The sequence below is a fragment of the Cydia pomonella genome, unplaced genomic scaffold (genome assembly GCF_033807575.1).
Source record: "Cydia pomonella isolate Wapato2018A unplaced genomic scaffold, ilCydPomo1 PGA_scaffold_117, whole genome shotgun sequence".
NCBI lineage: Eukaryota > Metazoa > Arthropoda > Insecta > Lepidoptera > Tortricidae > Cydia > Cydia pomonella.
In genome coordinates, this window is record NW_026907762.1 from 25,403 (window position 1) to 45,443 (window position 20,041).

The 20,041-nt window shown below is 45.6% G+C and overlaps 2 protein-coding genes and 1 pseudogene across 2 annotated transcripts; all 3 read left to right on the forward strand.

The window, feature by feature from the left end:
* The first annotated feature begins 50 nt into the window (after window positions 1–50).
* Window positions 51–17,809, forward strand: LOC133533207 (uncharacterized; annotated as a pseudogene).
* On the forward strand, window positions 12,917–13,618 carry LOC133533205 (histone H2A). The gene has a single exon (XM_061872161.1). It carries the CDS (start codon window positions 13,150–13,152, stop codon window positions 13,522–13,524), a length of 375 nt encoding a protein of 124 aa, XP_061728145.1. The 5' UTR covers window positions 12,917–13,149; the 3' UTR covers window positions 13,525–13,618.
* On the forward strand, window positions 13,989–14,747 carry LOC133533202 (histone H2B). The gene has a single exon (XM_061872158.1). The coding sequence runs from the start codon at window positions 14,228–14,230 to the stop codon at window positions 14,603–14,605; it is 378 nt and encodes a 125-aa protein (XP_061728142.1). The 5' UTR covers window positions 13,989–14,227; the 3' UTR covers window positions 14,606–14,747.
* Window positions 17,810–20,041: the final 2,232 nt, after the last annotated feature.

Consider the following 20,041-nt stretch of genomic DNA (forward strand, 5'->3'; position numbering starts at 1 on the left):
ATATATTTACTGAATTATTACAATTGTATTAGAGGAGAAATAGAGAGAGAGAGAGAGAGAGAGAGAGGGCTACCTACACATATATAAGGCCAGATCTTTTACATGTGCCGGTTGTGCCGTCGTTATTTATAGTAATATGAAGTTTATCCCCTGTGTGTAGGTACCCAAAAAGAATTTAAATAACATATTATGAGAAATTATTTATATTTTGAAATAATCACATTTTAAGCGTTCGCATCGTGTGCTCCGATATTTTATAACCCCCGTCCCCCGTCTCCCCGCTATAGGGTGGAGCGTATAAATACAGCACCGCCAGGGTCGGTTATAGCTATTCCACTCGTGTCGACGCGCGCCGCAAGTCGTGTGTCGCGTGTGTTATATATTCCGTTATCTAAAAGTTTAATCTTTAACAAGTCGCAATGACCGGTCGCGGTAAGGGAGGTAAAGGCCTGGGGAAAGGAGGAGCCAAGCGCCACAGGAAGGTGCTCCGTGATAACATCCAGGGTATCACCAAGCCCGCCATCCGTCGTCTCGCTCGCAGAGGTGGCGTCAAGCGTATCTCCGGTCTGATCTACGAGGAGACCCGCGGCGTCCTGAAGGTGTTCCTCGAGAACGTGATCCGTGACGCGGTCACCTACACCGAGCACGCCAAGAGGAAGACCGTCACCGCCATGGACGTAGTCTACGCTCTGAAGCGTCAGGGCCGCACCCTCTACGGTTTCGGAGGTTAAGCAAGCGGCGCTGGACACGACGATATCGTGTAATACGTGTAACGTATTACCGTATCGCGCGCGAGCGCACCGCGTGCGTCCTTCTCGGACGCAAATACAAAAAAAGGCCCTTTTCAGGGCCGCAAATAATTCTATGATACGATTACGATACATAGTTTCAGTACCGATACAAACGGACAAACAATCTATCGATCTATCTATCTAACCTAACGTACATATTATACTTATTTACGTTAAAATAATATAATATAATTAATTAATTACTTACCCCGCACCCCAACTCCAATATTCCAAGTTGTACAGCCAGATTGCTTGCCGCATCGGTGGTTTGACGACAGCTCTCTGAAACAATTATGATAAAACGTATTGAGACTTTATTAACACGAAGTAGCAATCTACCACCGCACGGCAGTCTGTAAGTAAATACATACATACATAACTGAACGCCGACCGACCGCTCGTCAATACTTACATATTATGTATTGAAATTAGACAAAATGTGTTACCCTAAATTCCATAAATAAATTAATAAATATTATATCATGCAAGTTGCGGAAACTTGCATATTATAATATTCATGAACATTTCTACATAAATAAATGCATAAAATCAGTCATGCGCAATCTATGTGTACGAGTAGGTATATATCTATCTATGTATATACGATCGGATTGTACGTCTTGCTTTACGCGTGTCCGTCCGTCCGTCCGTCCGTCCGTCCGTCCGTCTATGATACTCGAAACAATTCATATATCATATATATATATTGATCGAATTAAAATGCTCCATTCTCTTCTCCTTTATCATTCTTCTCTCGCACCGCACAGATAGGTTCATTCATTCATTTCATACATTATTCTTATTTTTTTTTTCTCTTCTCTCCCGACTTCCCGACTCCATAGACTCCTCAGACAAGACACTAGCATAACTACATAACCTAACCTAACTTAACATTTAATTATGTTATCATTGGGTACTCACGTTTTCAAATATTAAAATCATGCCCTGCACTGCACTGCACTGCACTGCACCGCACAACACTGGATCAATTTATTTGTCACACGCTCACACACTTAGTTTTACTACTAATAATATGTAACACCATCAGTCACAATCGTCCAACAACCACTTAATAAAAACAAACAAACAAACAATCACACATATTTTATTTTACCCGCGATTCACCCGTGACCGACTCTCTCACTTGACCCTGCCCGACCTGAACTAATCGGCCATCTACTGATAACTACCGACTAGGATGCACTGTCCAATTAGGTAAAGGATTCGCAAATATTGCAAAAAACAGACAGGGACACCCACATTCCCCGCACCCACTCACACCTGACCTCACCCCCTCCTGAAGGTGGTTGTTAGCGACGCGACCAGAAACTTAGATGACGCTAAGATTAGTTAAGTTGAAATACGATTAAGGCTGTATTCGAAATAAAGATTTTATCCGTTAGGTAGGGCAAAGATATAATTAGATTGTTATTAGACATAAGAATTATGTAATCGTTCGTTATATCAGGTATTATTCGATATTTAGGTCACGCAAACCCTAAATCCCAAATCCTTATTCGAAGAGCGAGATGAACGAAGGAATAAGAAAATAAAGAAAACTTATTCATTGGTTCATAATTATAGCCAATCACATGCAAATAAAGACAAGGAAAGGTAAAAAACAGCGAGACAGAAAATCTCGATCGTGATTGGTCAGTCAATTTCCCGTACAGAATTCGATTACGCTCAGTTGTACTATGAGACGCACATATTTAGGTTATTATCGCAGTAATTACTTTAATTAGACTAATGAATGTTACGTATAATCGTAGAACGTGAATTGCTTAACACCCTAATATAGGTCATATTATCGTAATCCTAGCTATTAGATAATAGCATGCCGTAAACCGTCGAGAAACGGGCTATTGTTCCGAGTGCGGACGAACAATAGGCTTTGTATTCGTGAAGTAAGCAAGTCGGACAGGTGTTATTGTTTTGTTTCACTGACCTAGAAACCGAGTTAGCGTGTTATGCAATATTTAAGTCAATAATTAGATATTTGTGAGAATTATAGTTATGTAAACGATAACGAGATAACACGATTTAACCCGAACAAAGCCGAATCAAGTAACCGACCAATCAGAGGGCTTGATTCAGAACGAATCGAAACGCGTCTTATCTCCTTATCGTAAGGGTGTTCCTTTTCTACGAAATTCGTATATAAGCGAGGAAGGAACGGAGAGAAATCGTAGTCAGTCGTCGAGTGATCCAGCAACAAGAAGCCTCAAGAAAACCAAGAAGAAGCCAACCGGAAGAGAACCAGAAGCGGTTCAATCGCGTAGTAGGGATTGTAGGAGTATTTTTATACCTTTGTATCGCGTGTAATAAAAGTCAGTTTGTGCGAAACAGTAGTTTATTTAGCTATCTCCTCGCGCATCGTATTCGCTCCTCTTCACGCGGCGACGTAGAGGGCCGTGGTCACGGTCTTGGCAGTAGGAGTGGTGGCGACAGCCCGGTGCCTTCTCCATTGAGCTATCGTCGGCTGATATAGCGCCGCGGGCTGCTATATTTTCCTGGTCCTTCGAGCCGGATCAACTGTCAGCCCATCAAGACCGTCGAGATCAGCTTCTACTCTGCGTGAAGAACCCCATCGTGCGACATCGTCAAGATGCCGATAATTCGGACCAAGAAGGCTACGTCGGTACAGAGCGACGAAGACAGGCAGCGTTTCCTAGAAGAAGGCGCGGCGGCGGCCCAACATCGTGAGGTTGCCCGCGAACACGCTGAGAGGACTGAGGACGCCGACGCGGAGCGCCCTCCCCTCCCCCCTGGCGAGTCGGCCGACGCGGCAGCGGTCACCCATCGAGCTGCTAGTGCGGAACCGTTAGGCGCAGCGGCTACATTATCGATCGACGACGTCTACCAGAGGCCACCGAGGTCTCCCTCGCAAGATACGATGTTGCTATGGCGAAGGGACCTGAACAAACGCCTGCGACGTCTTGCGAGACCTACACCGATCCCGTTACGTCATTCGAAGACAGTGGTTAAAGACGTTACCACATCGCAACGACCGAAGGATACTCCAAAGGAGGCGAGCACTCCGGGTAGGCACACCCGTGCGCAGTCCGTGTGCTCACAAGCGAGTACCGTCATCGAGGCCAGACTCTCGCAAGCCGAGCTGGAGGCGAGCGAGCGGCTAGCGGAGATTCAGAAGAAGGAGCTGCAGTTAGAAGCCGAGTTAGTGAAGAAGAGGCTGGAAGCCCAGAAGCTGCAAATTCGTGCAGAAGCCAGTGAATCCGACGCGGCATCCGATAGGAGCGAAATCGGACCGCAACACCAGCGCATCCTGACATGGATCGACGAATCGCAGGACAAGACGCTAACCGAGCCCGTCAAGTCCAAGAAGAGGTTAGCCAACGAGCCCCCACCGGATTACGAGACTCCAAGGCGCTCCACGCGGGAAGAGAGGCATATTCGACGTCGCTCACCGAGCCGCGAGGACCGTCGGCGATCGTTATCGCCACCGATCGAGCCACGTACGCCGCACACGGAGCGTACACAGCTCACTCAGGAAGGAACCGTAGCGGAGTCTATGTTGCAGTTATTCGAGAAGATGCAAATGGCGGCTCGACCGGCACCGAAGGATATCTTCGAACTACCTCACTTCTACGGAGATGTGAGTGAGTGGCGAAGTTTCTACAACACGTACACCGAGACGTCGAGAAGATATAAGTTTACCGACTACGAGAACGTCGCTCGACTGCGTATGGCGCTACGCGGGGACGCGAAGACATGTGTGTCACACGTCCTATCGACCGCAACTCGTCCAGATATGATTATTCGAATACTGAAAAAGCAGTTTGGTCGGAGCGAAGTATTGCTAGACAGAGCAATCGAAGATTTGCGCAAGCTGCCAGCGTTGGGACCTACAGCGAACGATCTCAACAGCTTCGCAATCAAAATTATGAACATAGTGTCCACTATTATGGATATAGATCGGAGACACTACGCCGACAACCCGTTGCTGATTCGCGAAGTAACGGACCGGTTATCGCCCCATATTCGAAGCAGGTGGTGCGACTACGCACGCAATCATCGTGATACCGACGAACCCGAGATCCTGCAACTTGCTGACTTTCTGATGGAGGAAAGTGAACAAGAAATGGCGTTTTGTCATGCCCGCGCAGCCCCGAGGCGTGCGCAGGTACCGTCAGCAGCACCGAACGCGCGCGCGACCGGCACTCGTACGAATACATCCGCGCCGCGTTATCCGATTCCCGCTACCACACCCGGAGGTCGATACGCCACAGCACAGAAGGTGACGTATGCGACGCGTCAAGCCAGTACATCGAAGTCGACGTGCCTGTATTGCGGCGGCAATCATTCAACGCCGGAATGTCGCAAGCTAGCCGCACAAAGCATAGGCGCAAGATGGGAGTGGGCAAAGCTCAACCGAATATGCTATAGGTGCATGGACGCGAAGCACCTCAAAATACAGTGCAAGGCGAAAGGGTGCGGTGTGGCAGGCTGTCCGCACGTGCATCATCGTCTGCTCCACGCGGAGACGACGCAGGAGCTCCGTGATAATACCGCGATGGCGATGACTCATGCTACGCAACGAGCGGCCGTAGCGCGAGTTACTACGGCATCGATCGAGCCGACGGCGGCACAAGAGACGCAATCTACGCAAGTTACGCCACGAGAGGACAACGAACCACGAGTCTACGTGTCATCGACCCCGAACTACAACGTGTTGTTGAAAGTGTTGCCTGTAACGGTAACAGGCCCGCAAGGAACAGCGCATATTTTCGCTTTTATCGACGACGGATCGACATTGTCGATGATCGATCAAGATGTTGCTGATGAGATAGGTGCAGTGGGTCAAGACGAGCCGTTATGTATTCGAGGAATAAGGAATCTCAAGCACACGTCGATAACACAGACTGTTAAGGCCACCGTGAGACCGGCGAAAGGAGGTACCGAACACGAGATTACCGTCAAGACCGTAGATGGCCTAGGAATCAGGTCACAGTCGCTCAATAAGGAGCAACTACTCAAATATAAACATCTGGCGGACTTAGGCGACGAATGCTACGTCGGAACAGGCGTACCACAGATGTTAATCGGAGGTGATTATAGTCACTTGATTACACCGACGGAAATCAGGCAGGGCGGCGAGAACGAGCCGTGCGCTATGAAAACACCACTAGGTTGGGCGTTTTTCGGTAGAATGCCACGCATCATTCGTACGAACGAGCAAACCGTGTTACACTGCCGTATGGGGAATGAAGATCTCAACGAGCAAGTGAAGAAACATTGGTCGATCGAGGCGTTAGGCGTAACGCAAAAGGAGAACGTGAGTCCGAGCGATCAACGAGCCATCGATATATTTAATAAAACCGTGAGAAAAGTTGGAAATCGCTACGAGGTTGGCCAGCTATGGGCGTCAGACGACGTGAAGCTACCACCGAGCTACGCTATGGCGCGTTCAAGATTACATAGCTTGGAAACGAGAATGCGTCGCGACAAGGACTTCGCAGAGGACTACGAAGCCCAGATTCAGAAGTTGCTGAAAAAAGGATATGCCGAGCGTATTATGGAACCACCGCAAACCGATAAGACTTGGTTTTTGCCGCACTTTAGTGTCTTCAATTTGAATAAAGGCAAAGGAAGAGCCGTATTCGATTGTGCCGCGAAAAGTCAAGGAAATAGTCTGAACGACTATATTTTAGCGGGACCAGACCTGCTAAAAAGCCTACTGGGTATACTACTGAGGTTTCGCGAATGGAGCTTCGCAGTAGTAGCAGATATACAGGAGATGTTTCTGCAAATCCAGATTCGAGCCGAAGACCAGCAGAGCCAGCTATTCTTGTGGCGAGGTACGAGAAGAGACATGGAGCCGCAAGTCTACAAGCTAAACAGAGTTTGTTTCGGAAACGTATCATCACCGTTTCTCGCGCATTCAGTGCGCAATCGTAACGCAACCGACAACGAGGACAAGTATCCAGAGGCGGTCTACGATATACACAATAATCATTACATGGATGATTATGTGGCGTCCTACAAGACTGAAGACGAGCTACTGAGAGTGTCATCGCAGGTACGAGACTCTCACGCCGAGGGAAACTTTCACCTACGAGGCTACGCGAGCAACAGCGAGCGACTGTTAGCGAGCATCGAGCCAGAGCTTCACGCACAAGAACCGACGCATCTAGGCGAGAAGCAACAGACCGTTCTAGGAATGACTTGGGATCCTAGCACCGATACTCTAGGATACAATACGAAGATGCTGCGCGTACCGGACGCAGTAAAGAATCACGAGCGATCACCGACGAAACGAGAGTTACTCAGCGCGATAATGTCAATCTACGACCCGATGGGACTTATCGCTCAATTCGTGATAAGCGCGAAGATAATATTTCAGCGAGTTTGGTCAAAAGGAACGGATTGGGACGCACCGCTACCGCACCAAGAAACTGAAGACTTTTTTCAGTGGCTGAATGCACTGAAACGTGTAGCTACGCTACGCATACCGCGACAGTACGAGACACCGAGAGCTGCTACGAAATATACTCTGCATATTTTCACCGACGCGTCAACGGAAGCATATTGCGCTGCAGCATATTGGCGCATAGAAAACTCAGAGCAAGAGGTTCGAGTAAGTTTAGCAGCGGGCAAAAGCAGAGTTTGTCCACTGAAGGTGCTATCCGTACCGAAATTGGAGCTAACAGCGGCAGTCATCGGAGTACGGTTAGCAGAAACAATCTGCAACGAGCAACGATACGACATCGATGAAGTGATTTATTGGACGGATTCAAGAGTCCTACTAGGATGGATCAAAGACGACGCACGAAATTATAAGCCATTCGTATCACATCGATTAGCCGAGATCACCGAGAAATCGAATCGTCAAGCATGGAGATATGTACCGACCGATCTTAATCCGGCAGACCGTGCTACACGAGGCAAGCCTACAAGGAGGATCGACATACAGGATGATTGGTACAGAGGACCGCAGTTTCTCTACCTAGACGAGGTGGAGTGGCCGAGCCGAGATATTACAGTAAGCCGCACCGAAGATCTTCCTGAAAGGAAGCTGAAAGTCAAGTCAGGAATCGTTTTATCGACTACGACATCGAAAATGGAGCCATCAAGCGTATTACCCGATATACGTCGCTTCAGTAATTACGATCGATTGATTAATTCTACAGCCTACGTGCTACTTTTCATCGATAAGCTGAAATCCAAGAATAGGGGACTACAGCTACAAGTGCAACACATTAAGCGAGCAGAGCATATGTGGATACAGAATAGTCAACGGAGAAGCTTTCCAGACGAAATACGTACTCTGCACATCGGACGCGAAATCGACAGGAAATCGAAGCTATATACGCTAGCACCAGAGTTATGCGACGACGGCGTGCTACGTATGAAAACGAGATTGGGCAACGCTCCAGTACTCTACACGTCACTACATCCGATAATACTGGACGGCAGAGACTCATTCACTCGATTGCTGATTCAGAGAGCCCACAGACGATCAGCGCACATACACAACGAAGCCGTGATAAATCAGTTACGTCAAGATTATTGGATTTTGCATCTACGACCGATAGTGAAAGCTGTAGCGAGAGACTGCGCACTTTGCAAGCTACGTCGAGCTTCACCGCGAGCGCAGCCCTTCGGAGACCTACCCCCCGAGCGACTACAGGCTTATCAACGACCGTTTACCTACACTGCGCAAGACTATCTAGGCCCCATGTACGTGACAATAGGCCGGCGAAGGGAAAAACGCTGGGTCTGTTTATACACATGCCTAGTCACCAGAGCCATCCATCTGGAGAGCGTGCATAGTTTGTCGACGGACAGCGCGCTACTCGCCCTACGACGATTCGCTGCGCGACGAGGATGGCCACACACGATGTACAGCGACAACGCGACATGCTTCAAGGCGGCATCAACGGAGCTACGAGAAGCATATAAGCAGTGGCTACCACAGCTACGTGCTTACGGTCTACATCATCGGATGGAATGGAAGTTCATCCCGCCTGGTAATCCCTCTGCAGGCGGAGCTTGGGAACGCATGGTGCGTACCGTGAAGACGGCAATGGCGTACACATTCCATACAAGAGCACCGCGAACAGAAGTCTTCGAAACACTATTAGCAGAGATCGAGAATATCGTTAATAGAAGACCTCTCACACACGTTAACGTCGACCCGCAATCCGAGGAAAGTCTTACACCGGCACACTTTCTACTACTGCACAACGCAAACCTACCTATGATCGGAGTCTACGAAGAGAACGACAAGAAGCAGTGGAAGGCTGCACAGGCGCTCGCAGACCACTTCTGGCGGCGCTGGACGAAAGAGTACTTCCCACTGTTAGCACCACGTAAATCGTCCGACGAGGGAGGACGACAGATCCAGCCGGGAGACGTGGTCATCATCGCTGAACCCAATGGACCTCGCAGCGTATGGCCCAAAGGAGTCGTCGAGGTCGTCTATCCAGGCCCCGATGGACGGGTCCGCTCCGCAGACGTCAGGACGAGGCACGGGACGCTACGCAGGCCGAGCTGCAGACTGGCGGTCATCGCGTCGCAACCCATGCACCAGGAGTCTTCGACTGCGGGGACAAAATGTTAGCGACGCGACCAGAAACTTAGATGACGCTAAGATTAGTTAAGTTGAAATACGATTAAGGCTGTATTCGAAATAAAGATTTTATCCGTTAGGTAGGGCAAAGATATAATTAGATTGTTATTAGACATAAGAATTATGTAATCGTTCGTTATATCAGGTATTATTCGATATTTAGGTCACGCAAACCCTAAATCCCAAATCCTTATTCGAAGAGCGAGATGAACGAAGGAATAAGAAAATAAAGAAAACTTATTCATTGGTTCATAATTATAGCCAATCACATGCAAATAAAGACAAGGAAAGGTAAAAAACAGCGAGACAGAAAATCTCGATCGTGATTGGTCAGTCAATTTCCCGTACAGAATTCGATTACGCTCAGTTGTACTATGAGACGCACATATTTAGGTTATTATCGCAGTAATTACTTTAATTAGACTAATGAATGTTACGTATAATCGTAGAACGTGAATTGCTTAACACCCTAATATAGGTCATATTATCGTAATCCTAGCTATTAGATAATAGCATGCCGTAAACCGTCGAGAAACGGGCTATTGTTCCGAGTGCGGACGAACAATAGGCTTTGTATTCGTGAAGTAAGCAAGTCGGACAGGTGTTATTGTTTTGTTTCACTGACCTAGAAACCGAGTTAGCGTGTTATGCAATATTTAAGTCAATAATTAGATATTTGTGAGAATTATAGTTATGTAAACGATAACGAGATAACACGATTTAACCCGAACAAAGCCGAATCAAGTAACCGACCAATCAGAGGGCTTGATTCAGAACGAATCGAAACGCGTCTTATCTCCTTATCGTAAGGGTGTTCCTTTTCTACGAAATTCGTATATAAGCGAGGAAGGAACGGAGAGAAATCGTAGTCAGTCGTCGAGTGATCCAGCAACAAGAAGCCTCAAGAAAACCAAGAAGAAGCCAACCGGAAGAGAACCAGAAGCGGTTCAATCGCGTAGTAGGGATTGTAGGAGTATTTTTATACCTTTGTATCGCGTGTAATAAAAGTCAGTTTGTGCGAAACAGTAGTTTATTTAGCTATCTCCTCGCGCATCGTATTCGCTCCTCTTCACGCGGCGACGTAGAGGGCCGTGGTCACGGTCTTGGCAGTAGGAGTGGTGGCGACAGCCCGGTGCCTTCTCCATTGAGCTATCGTCGGCTGATATAGCGCCGCGGGCTGCTATAGTGGTAAATAGACTGGACTAGAAAAATGTTGGGTTTCGTCTTCTGTTGTGTATATAAACGCTATCGCGAATGTTCCTATGATGAATATATTATGTATGTATATATACTTACTTACTTACCTACCTATCTAAACATAATTAATAATCTTTATGATCAAAATTGTATACTTAATTTAAAATAATTTATATAGATTGTTGTTGTTTTAATATCGGCAGTCAGTCGGATCATCATAATATGTTAAAAAAAAAAAAAATTTTAACTAAAATACCTACGACCTTACACGACACGAGTCCCTACCATGCCCGTCATTTACGAGTGTCGCTGTACGATCCTCGTAGAAGAGAGAGATATATATATTTAACTAAACGAATTACAATAATATACGCGGCGTGAATGTGTTTATCATTATTACGATATATCGATATAAATAATAGAATAATATTTAAACATAATATAAATTACCTATCCCTGTTTTACATCGATACCAGCAGAGAGCAAACCAGTGAACGTAGGCAATCAAAGTCGCGGTACGGCTGTTTTACGACAGTGAATACAACAAGTCAAAATAACATTATAATGACAATTTCATAATGTTGTTATTGTGTCAGATCCATCTATGGTATCTTCGCTTTTAACTGGAAAACACATAATACCGTTAAATGTGATTTTAATTAAAAAAAATCAGTTTTTAAACTGACCCGAGGTGTCCGCAACCTATAATACCAAAAGTAAAGTTCTCCCATTCGTTTATCGGCGTTCCAAATAATATAAATGTTATAAAAATACATATATCAATTCATAAAGAATATATATGTGCAATTTTATTATAATCATTATAATATAATTGACTATAAATTTAGTTTAATCATAAACGAGTAAGTGAAAAGTTGGAAGTGTTATTACGAGAAAACGTCCCGCGACATAAGGGTCTGCGTTACGGTTAAGCCGTAGGACATATATAATCGGTGGCGCCCCCATAGGCGTGTTTAGTACTCGCCAGCGCAGCGCTCCGCTTACACGCGTCCGCTGTTCTCTTTGCGCAGTTCGTGCGATTTACTAATTTGTGTTTGTAACAACTTATTTGCTTATTTCGACATTAAATATGGCCGATACCGCAGTTGCTGCCGACGCTCCAGCCCCGGCGACGCCCGCGAAGAAACCGAAGGCGTCCGCCTCCGCAGGCGCTAAGAAGCCTAAGGCGAAGCCCACCCACCCCAAGACCTCGGAGATGGTTAACAGCGCCATCAAGGAGTTGAAGGAGAGAAGCGGTTCGTCCCTGCAGGCTATCAAGAAATACATCGCCGCCCAGTACAAGGTCGACGCCGAGAAGCTGGCGCCGTTCATCAGAAAATATCTGAAGAGCGCAGTCGAATCCGGCGCACTGATTCAGACCAAAGGCAAGGGCGCGTCCGGCTCGTTCAAACTGGAGTCAAAGTCATCGTCAACCGGCAAGAAGCCCGCTGCGGCCAAGAAATCTACCGCTAAATCTTCAGCCGCCGCTAAGAAGCCCGCCGCAGCTAAGCCGGCTAAGGCGAAGAAGGCCGCCGCGTCCCCGGCCAAGCCTAAGGCCGCCACAAAAGACAAGAAGGCCGCCGCCGCCAAGAAGAAGCCCGCCGCGAAGAAACCATCCACCCCCGCCAAGGGCAAGAGCGCCGCCGCGCCCAAGGCCAAGAAGACCGCGAAGCCGCCGACCAAGAAGCCTAAAGCTCCCAAGCCCAAGAAAGCTGCGGCCGCTCCCAAAGCGAAGCCCGCCGCTAAGAAGGCTGCCGCGAAGAAGTAAGACTGCGAGCGCGTTGTCGTCGTCGTCGTCGTTCTTACATCGGTCGTGCGTGACTGTAGTGATATGTTGTTAGAGGAGATGTTGATTGTCGTTGCTATATATTATTATACGACGACGTGTCGCCTCTTCTCGACTCACGTCATACGCCTGTGCGCGTTAAACGCACATCAAAAAGCCCTTTTCAGGGCTAACAAATGTATTCAAGGGTTCATCGCCTCTGTTTCATTGCAACAAGCACATACACGAGTCGATCGATCAAAATAAATCAAATAAATAAATAAATAAAGAAACAAACAAACAACTCGATCTTAAATCAAGTGTCTTATAAGCAACTCTTAACACAAAAATACATCTGTAAACAAACAGACATTTGGAAAAGTCTCAATATGATATGATATGATTATTATCATTATGATCTCAATATAATACATATTATGTTAGGTTTTCATAAATTTATTTACACACGAACGTGAATAAACACACACCCGTTAGTATAACCAACAAAATTTTATATTAATTAATTAATTAATTAATTTATTTATTTATTTAAAGTCTTAGATTTCAAACAATCAATCAATCGTTTCAAACATTTTATCTCTATCTAAATCGTGCTCTTGCTCGCGGGGCGTTGATTGGTCGATCGGGCTCGTGTTATGTCGGCTCGTTGTATCCCCACTAACAGCGCACTCCGTGAACCTATATAATCTTAGGGGCGCTGTGCCAATTTTTTAATATTACACTGACAAGCATTCGTGCTCTCGTTTTGTGTGTGTGTAAATTAAACTTAAATCTCTTAAAACATGTCTGGACGCGGTAAAGGTGGCAAGGTTAAGGGAAAGGCAAAGTCCCGTTCTAACCGTGCCGGACTCCAGTTCCCCGTCGGACGTATCCACAGGCTTCTACGGAAGGGTAACTACGCCGAGCGCGTAGGTGCCGGAGCCCCGGTGTACCTCGCCGCCGTCATGGAGTACCTGGCCGCTGAGGTTCTCGAGTTGGCGGGTAACGCCGCCCGCGACAACAAGAAGACCAGGATCATCCCCAGACATCTTCAGCTGGCTATCCGCAACGACGAGGAGTTGAACAAGCTCCTCTCCGGTGTGACCATCGCCCAGGGCGGTGTGCTGCCTAACATTCAGGCCGTGCTCCTGCCCAAGAAGACCGAGAAGAAGGCTTAAGTGCACTTCACTTCTCATCTACATGGCTACATCTATAGCGGTGACACCCGGCTATCGGTGAATGTGTGCATTTGTCTCGTGTATATTTATTTATCGCACGGGACCTCTGTTACATTCCCGCCCGAGTGGCCGTTACAAAAGGCCCTTTTCAGGGCCACAATATAATTCTGTGATAACGTTTATAAGTTTCATGTATATAACGCATACGTATATGATGTCATTCGATCGATCAAATTTATGAAACAATGAATGCAATGATAATTGTAAGTAGATTAACTGTATCCTAATATAGAATATTTGTAATATTCTAAATTGGAGATATTTATCGCGTCGAGAAATATCGAATGTTAAACGACAATTTATTTATTATTATATGGTTATTAAGCATACGAATAAATATATATATATATGATAATTAAACTTTATTATAACTATATTATTACATAGTACATCCGGTGGTAGAATAATAATATAGTTATAATAAAGTGTAATAACAACACGCGCTTGCACTCCCCACCATGCCGACCGACGATATTAATAATGCACGAACGCCATTGGTCGAGATACCGCCGGCGCGACGCTCGATCTTTAATCCCCTATTTCCCGTTCGCCGCGCTAACAAAAATTGAGGTATCAAATCCGGATTTCACATAGCAAGTTCGACTCTCGTACTGTAAGCATCTAACTAACTACTTATATCATAATGCCACCCAAGACTAGCGGTAAGGCCGCCAAGAAATCCGGCAAGGCTCAGAAGAACATCTCCAAGTCGGACTCTAAGAAAAAGAAGAAGCATAAGCGCAAGGAGAGCTACGCCATCTACATATACAAGGTGCTCAAGCAGGTCCACCCCGACACCGGTATCTCCAGCAAGGCCATGTCTATCATGAACTCTTTCGTGAACGACATCTTCGAGCGCATCGCCGCCGAGGCCTCCCGCCTGGCTCACTACAACAAGAGGTCCACCATCACCAGCAGGGAGGTGCAGACCTCCGTGAGGCTCTTGCTGCCCGGTGAGCTCGCCAAGCACGCCGTCAGTGAAGGCACTAAGGCCGTCACCAAGTACACCAGCTCCAAGTAAGCGTCCGTCGTTCCTCGTGTGCGGTCTGTCTTTTCTCAATACACATTTTAGTGTAATGGGTTAGGTAGTTCGTATTGCGACACGACACGCTGCGAGAGTGTGGTTTGTGCTACAAACAAAAAGGCCCTTTTCAGGGCCACAAATACGTTCTGAATATGATATAAAAAGTTTCTAGCCGTCCATACGGTGTCAATCGATCGATAAATAAATAATCATCAGTGGCAGTAGTATAAAATCACAATTATTATTAGCATTTTAAGCTAAGTTAATTTGCTAGTAGTAGCGGTAATCTTATGATTATTATACACATGTATTCACGGACGCGCGTAAATATTTTAAAACTAAACATATATATAAATATGTCTAACATAATATAATATATGTAGGTAATGCTTCTCTTATAACTTATAGTAGTGCTTCTGTTATAGTACACAGTTGGGTTTGATCGAGTTAGGTTCCGCGGAGTTAGGTTCCGAGGAGTTAGGTTCCCCGTAGTTAGGTTCCGCGGAGTTAGGTTCCGAGGAGTTAGGTTCCCCGGAGTTAGGTTTGATATGATTAAGTTTTTTTTTTTTATTTTTTTACGAAAAATAATAATAATAATTGATAAATGGAGTTAGGTTTGTTCGTGTTCGAGGTTTCTTGAAGTTAAATTACGTTTTAAATAACTACTCTTATGTAAAACTATATATACGAGTATATATGTATTAATGTGTATATAATATTATGTATTAATATTTAAATAATATTTTATTGACATTGTACACCACAAATCGAAATGGTGAGAAAGGAAGAGGGGGTGAGGGGGCCGTTTATGTGAATTTTATAGCCCTCTCGCTCACACGGACACTAACTCCGTCTCTTTCCGACCAGCACATAAAAGACGCCGGCGACGCGTTGCTTCGTTTATTCCCTCTCGTGACTCGTTAAAGTAACGTACACGCGTGTCGTAGTAATTTTTCGCAATGGCCCGTACCAAACAGACCGCTCGTAAATCCACCGGTGGTAAAGCGCCCCGCAAACAGCTCGCCACCAAGGCGGCCCGCAAGAGTGCGCCCGCCACCGGCGGTGTCAAGAAACCCCATCGCTACAGACCCGGCACCGTAGCCCTACGTGAGATCCGTCGCTACCAGAAGAGCACTGAGCTTCTGATCCGCAAGCTGCCCTTCCAGCGTCTGGTCCGTGAGATCGCTCAGGACTTCAAGACCGACCTGCGCTTCCAGAGCTCCGCCGTTATGGCTCTCCAGGAGGCCAGCGAGGCTTACCTCGTCGGTCTCTTCGAGGACACCAACCTGTGCGCCATCCACGCCAAGCGTGTCACCATCATGCCCAAGGACATCCAGCTGGCTCGCAGGATCCGCGGTGAACGTGCTTAAACGTCCTGTGTGTATGTGTGTGTGCCTAAACCACCACGCTAAAACTGACACGAAGCATAAATCGCCGAACGCAGTCTGCGCGAACGCATAAGGTTACATTATATGTATTATTTTGTACCACGCGTTTTGCGTTTGGACATGCGAACGTGAAGCTTCTGTCAAATCAAAAGGCCCTTTTCAGGGCCACACATAATTCGAAAAATTAACAAATGTTTCTTTGAACAAACACTTGCTTAGTTAAATCGATCGGTCCCCTATACATAATAAAATACTTACAAACTATGTAATAATAATACGAGACTATTTATATTCGATTCGATTGACGAACTTATTTCCTATAAGAATTTATAATAGACTGGAAATACATATAAATAAATAAAATCGTGATTAATTTTACGCAGTAACAAGACTCATAATGACTTCTAGAAGGTACCTAATCCGTCTAATAATATAGATGGAAATATCAAATTTTAAGTATACCTTTTCTGAAATATATTTACTGAATTATTACAATTGTATTAGAGGAGAAATAGAGAGAGAGAGAGAGAGAGAGAGAGGGCTACCTACACATATATAAGGCCAGATCTTTTACATGTGCCGGTTGTGCCGTCGTTATTTATAGTAATATGAAGTTTATCCCCTGTGTGTAGGTACCCAAAAAGAATTTAAATAACATATTATGAGAAATTATTTATATTTTGAAATAATCACATTTTAAGCGTTCGCATCGTGTGCTCCGATATTTTATAACCCCCGTCCCCCGTCTCCCCGCTATAGGGTGGAGCGTATAAATACAGCACCGCCAGGGTCGGTTATAGCTATTCCACTCGTGTCGACGCGCGCCGCAAGTCGTGTGTCGCGTGTGTTATATATTCCGTTATCTAAAAGTTTAATCTTTAACAAGTCGCAATGACCGGTCGCGGTAAGGGAGGTAAAGGCCTGGGGAAAGGAGGAGCCAAGCGCCACAGGAAGGTGCTCCGTGATAACATCCAGGGTATCACCAAGCCCGCCATCCGTCGTCTCGCTCGCAGAGGTGGCGTCAAGCGTATCTCCGGTCTGATCTACGAGGAGACCCGCGGCGTCCTGAAGGTGTTCCTCGAGAACGTGATCCGTGACGCGGTCACCTACACCGAGCACGCCAAGAGGAAGACCGTCACCGCCATGGACGTAGTCTACGCTCTGAAGCGTCAGGGCCGCACCCTCTACGGTTTCGGAGGTTAAGCAAGCGGCGCTGGACACGACGATATCGTGTAATACGTGTAACGTATTACCGTATCGCGCGCGAGCGCACCGCGTGCGTCCTTCTCGGACGCAAATACAAAAAAAGGCCCTTTTCAGGGCCGCAAATAATTCTATGATACGATTACGATACATAGTTTCAGTACCGATACAAACGGACAAACAATCTATCGATCTATCTATCTAACCTAACGTACATATTATACTTATTTACGTTAAAATAATATAATATAATTAATTAATTACTTACCCCGCACCCCAACTCCAATATTCCAAGTTGTACAGCCAGATTGCTTGCCGCATCGGTGGTTTGACGACAGCTCTCTGAAACAATTATGATAAAACGTATTGAGACTTTATTAACACGAAGTAGCAATCTACCACCGCACGGCAGTCTGTAAGTAAATACATACATACATAACTGAACGCCGACCGACCGCTCGTCAATACTTACATATTATGTATTGAAATTAGACAAAATGTGTTACCCTAAATTCCATAAATAAATTAATAAATATTATATCATGCAAGTTGCGGAAACTTGCATATTATAATATTCATGAACATTTCTACATAAATAAATGCATAAAATCAGTCATGCGCAATCTATGTGTACGAGTAGGTATATATCTATCTATGTATATACGATCGGATTGTACGTCTTGCTTTACGCGTGTCCGTCCGTCCGTCCGTCCGTCCGTCCGTCCGTCTATGATACTCGAAACAATTCATATATCATATATATATATTGATCGAATTAAAATGCTCCATTCTCTTCTCCTTTATCATTCTTCTCTCGCACCGCACAGATAGGTTCATTCATTCATTTCATACATTATTCTTATTTTTTTTTTCTCTTCTCTCCCGACTTCCCGACTCCATAGACTCCTCAGACAAGACACTAGCATAACTACATAACCTAACCTAACTTAACATTTAATTATGTTATCATTGGGTACTCACGTTTTCAAATATTAAAATCATGCCCTGCACTGCACTGCACTGCACTGCACCGCACAACACTGGATCAATTTATTTGTCACACGCTCACACACTTAGTTTTACTACTAATAATATGTAACACCATCAGTCACAATCGTCCAACAACCACTTAATAAAAACAAACAAACAAACAATCACACATATTTTATTTTACCCGCGATTCACCCGTGACCGACTCTCTCACTTGACCCTGCCCGACCTGAACTAATCGGCCATCTACTGATAACTACCGACTAGGATGCACTGTCCAATTAGGTAAAGGATTCGCAAATATTGCAAAAAACAGACAGGGACACCCACATTCCCCGCACCCACTCACACCTGACCTCACCCCCTCCTGAAGGTGGTTGTTAGCGACGCGACCAGAAACTTAGATGACGCTAAGATTAGTTAAGTTGAAATACGATTAAGGCTGTATTCGAAATAAAGATTTTATCCGTTAGGTAGGGCAAAGATATAATTAGATTGTTATTAGACATAAGAATTATGTAATCGTTCGTTATATCAGGTATTATTCGATATTTAGGTCACGCAAACCCTAAATCCCAAATCCTTATTCGAAGAGCGAGATGAACGAAGGAATAAGAAAATAAAGAAAACTTATTCATTGGTTCATAATTATAGCCAATCACATGCAAATAAAGACAAGGAAAGGTAAAAAACAGCGAGACAGAAAATCTCGATCGTGATTGGTCAGTCAATTTCCCGTACAGATTCGATTACGCTCAGTTGTACTATGAGACGCACATATTTAGGTTATTATCGCAGTAATTACTTTAATTAGACTAATGAATGTTACGTATAATCGTAGAACGTGAATTGCTTAACACCCTAATATAGGTCATATTATCGTAATCCTAGCTATTAGATAATAGCATGCCGTAAACCGTCGAGAAACGGGCTATTGTTCCGAGTGCGGACGAACAATAGGCTTTGTATTCGTGAAGTAAGCAAGTCGGACAGGTGTTATTGTTTTGTTTCACTGACCTAGAAACCGAGTTAGCGTGTTATGCAATATTTAAGTCAATAATTAGATATTTGTGAGAATTATAGTTATGTAAACGATAACGAGATAACACGATTTAACCCGAACAAAGCCGAATCAAGTAACCGACCAATCAGAGGGCTTGATTCAGAACGAATCGAAACGCGTCTTATCTCCTTATCGTAAGGGTGTTCCTTTCTACGAAATTCGTATATAAGCGAGGAAGGAACGGAGAGAAATCGTAGTCAGTCGTCGAGTGATCCAGCAACAAGAAGCCTCAAGAAAACCAAGAAGAAGCCAACCGGAAGAGAACCAGAAGCGGTTCAATCGCGTAGTAGGGATTGTAGGAGTATTTTTATACCTTTGTATCGCGTGTAATAAAAGTCAGTTTGTGCGAAACAGTAGTTTATTTAGCTATCTCCTCGCGCATCGTATTCGCTCCTCTTCACGCGGCGACGTAGAGGGCCGTGGTCACGGTCTTGGCAGTAGGAGTGGTGGCGACAGCCCGGTGCCTTCTCCATTGAGCTATCGTCGGCTGATATAGCGCCGCGGGCTGCTATATTTTCCTGGTCCTTCGAGCCGGATCAACTGTCAGCCCATCAAGACCGTCGAGATCAGCTTCTACTCTGCGTGAAGAACCCCATCGTGCGACATCGTCAAGATGCCGATAATTCGGACCAAGAAGGCTACGTCGGTACAGAGCGACGAAGACAGGCAGCGTTTCCTAGAAGAAGGCGCGGCGGCGGCCCAACATCGTGAGGTTGCCCGCGAACACGCTGAGAGGACTGAGGACGCCGACGCGGAGCGCCCTCCCCTCCCCCCTGGCGAGTCGGCCGA

Coding starts and splice junctions, on each gene's coding strand:
- LOC133533205 (XM_061872161.1), top strand. CDS start 13,150: ATGTCTGGACGCGGTAAAGGTGGCAAGGTTAAGGGAAAGGCAAAGTCC.
- LOC133533202 (XM_061872158.1), top strand. CDS start 14,228: ATGCCACCCAAGACTAGCGGTAAGGCCGCCAAGAAATCCGGCAAGGCT.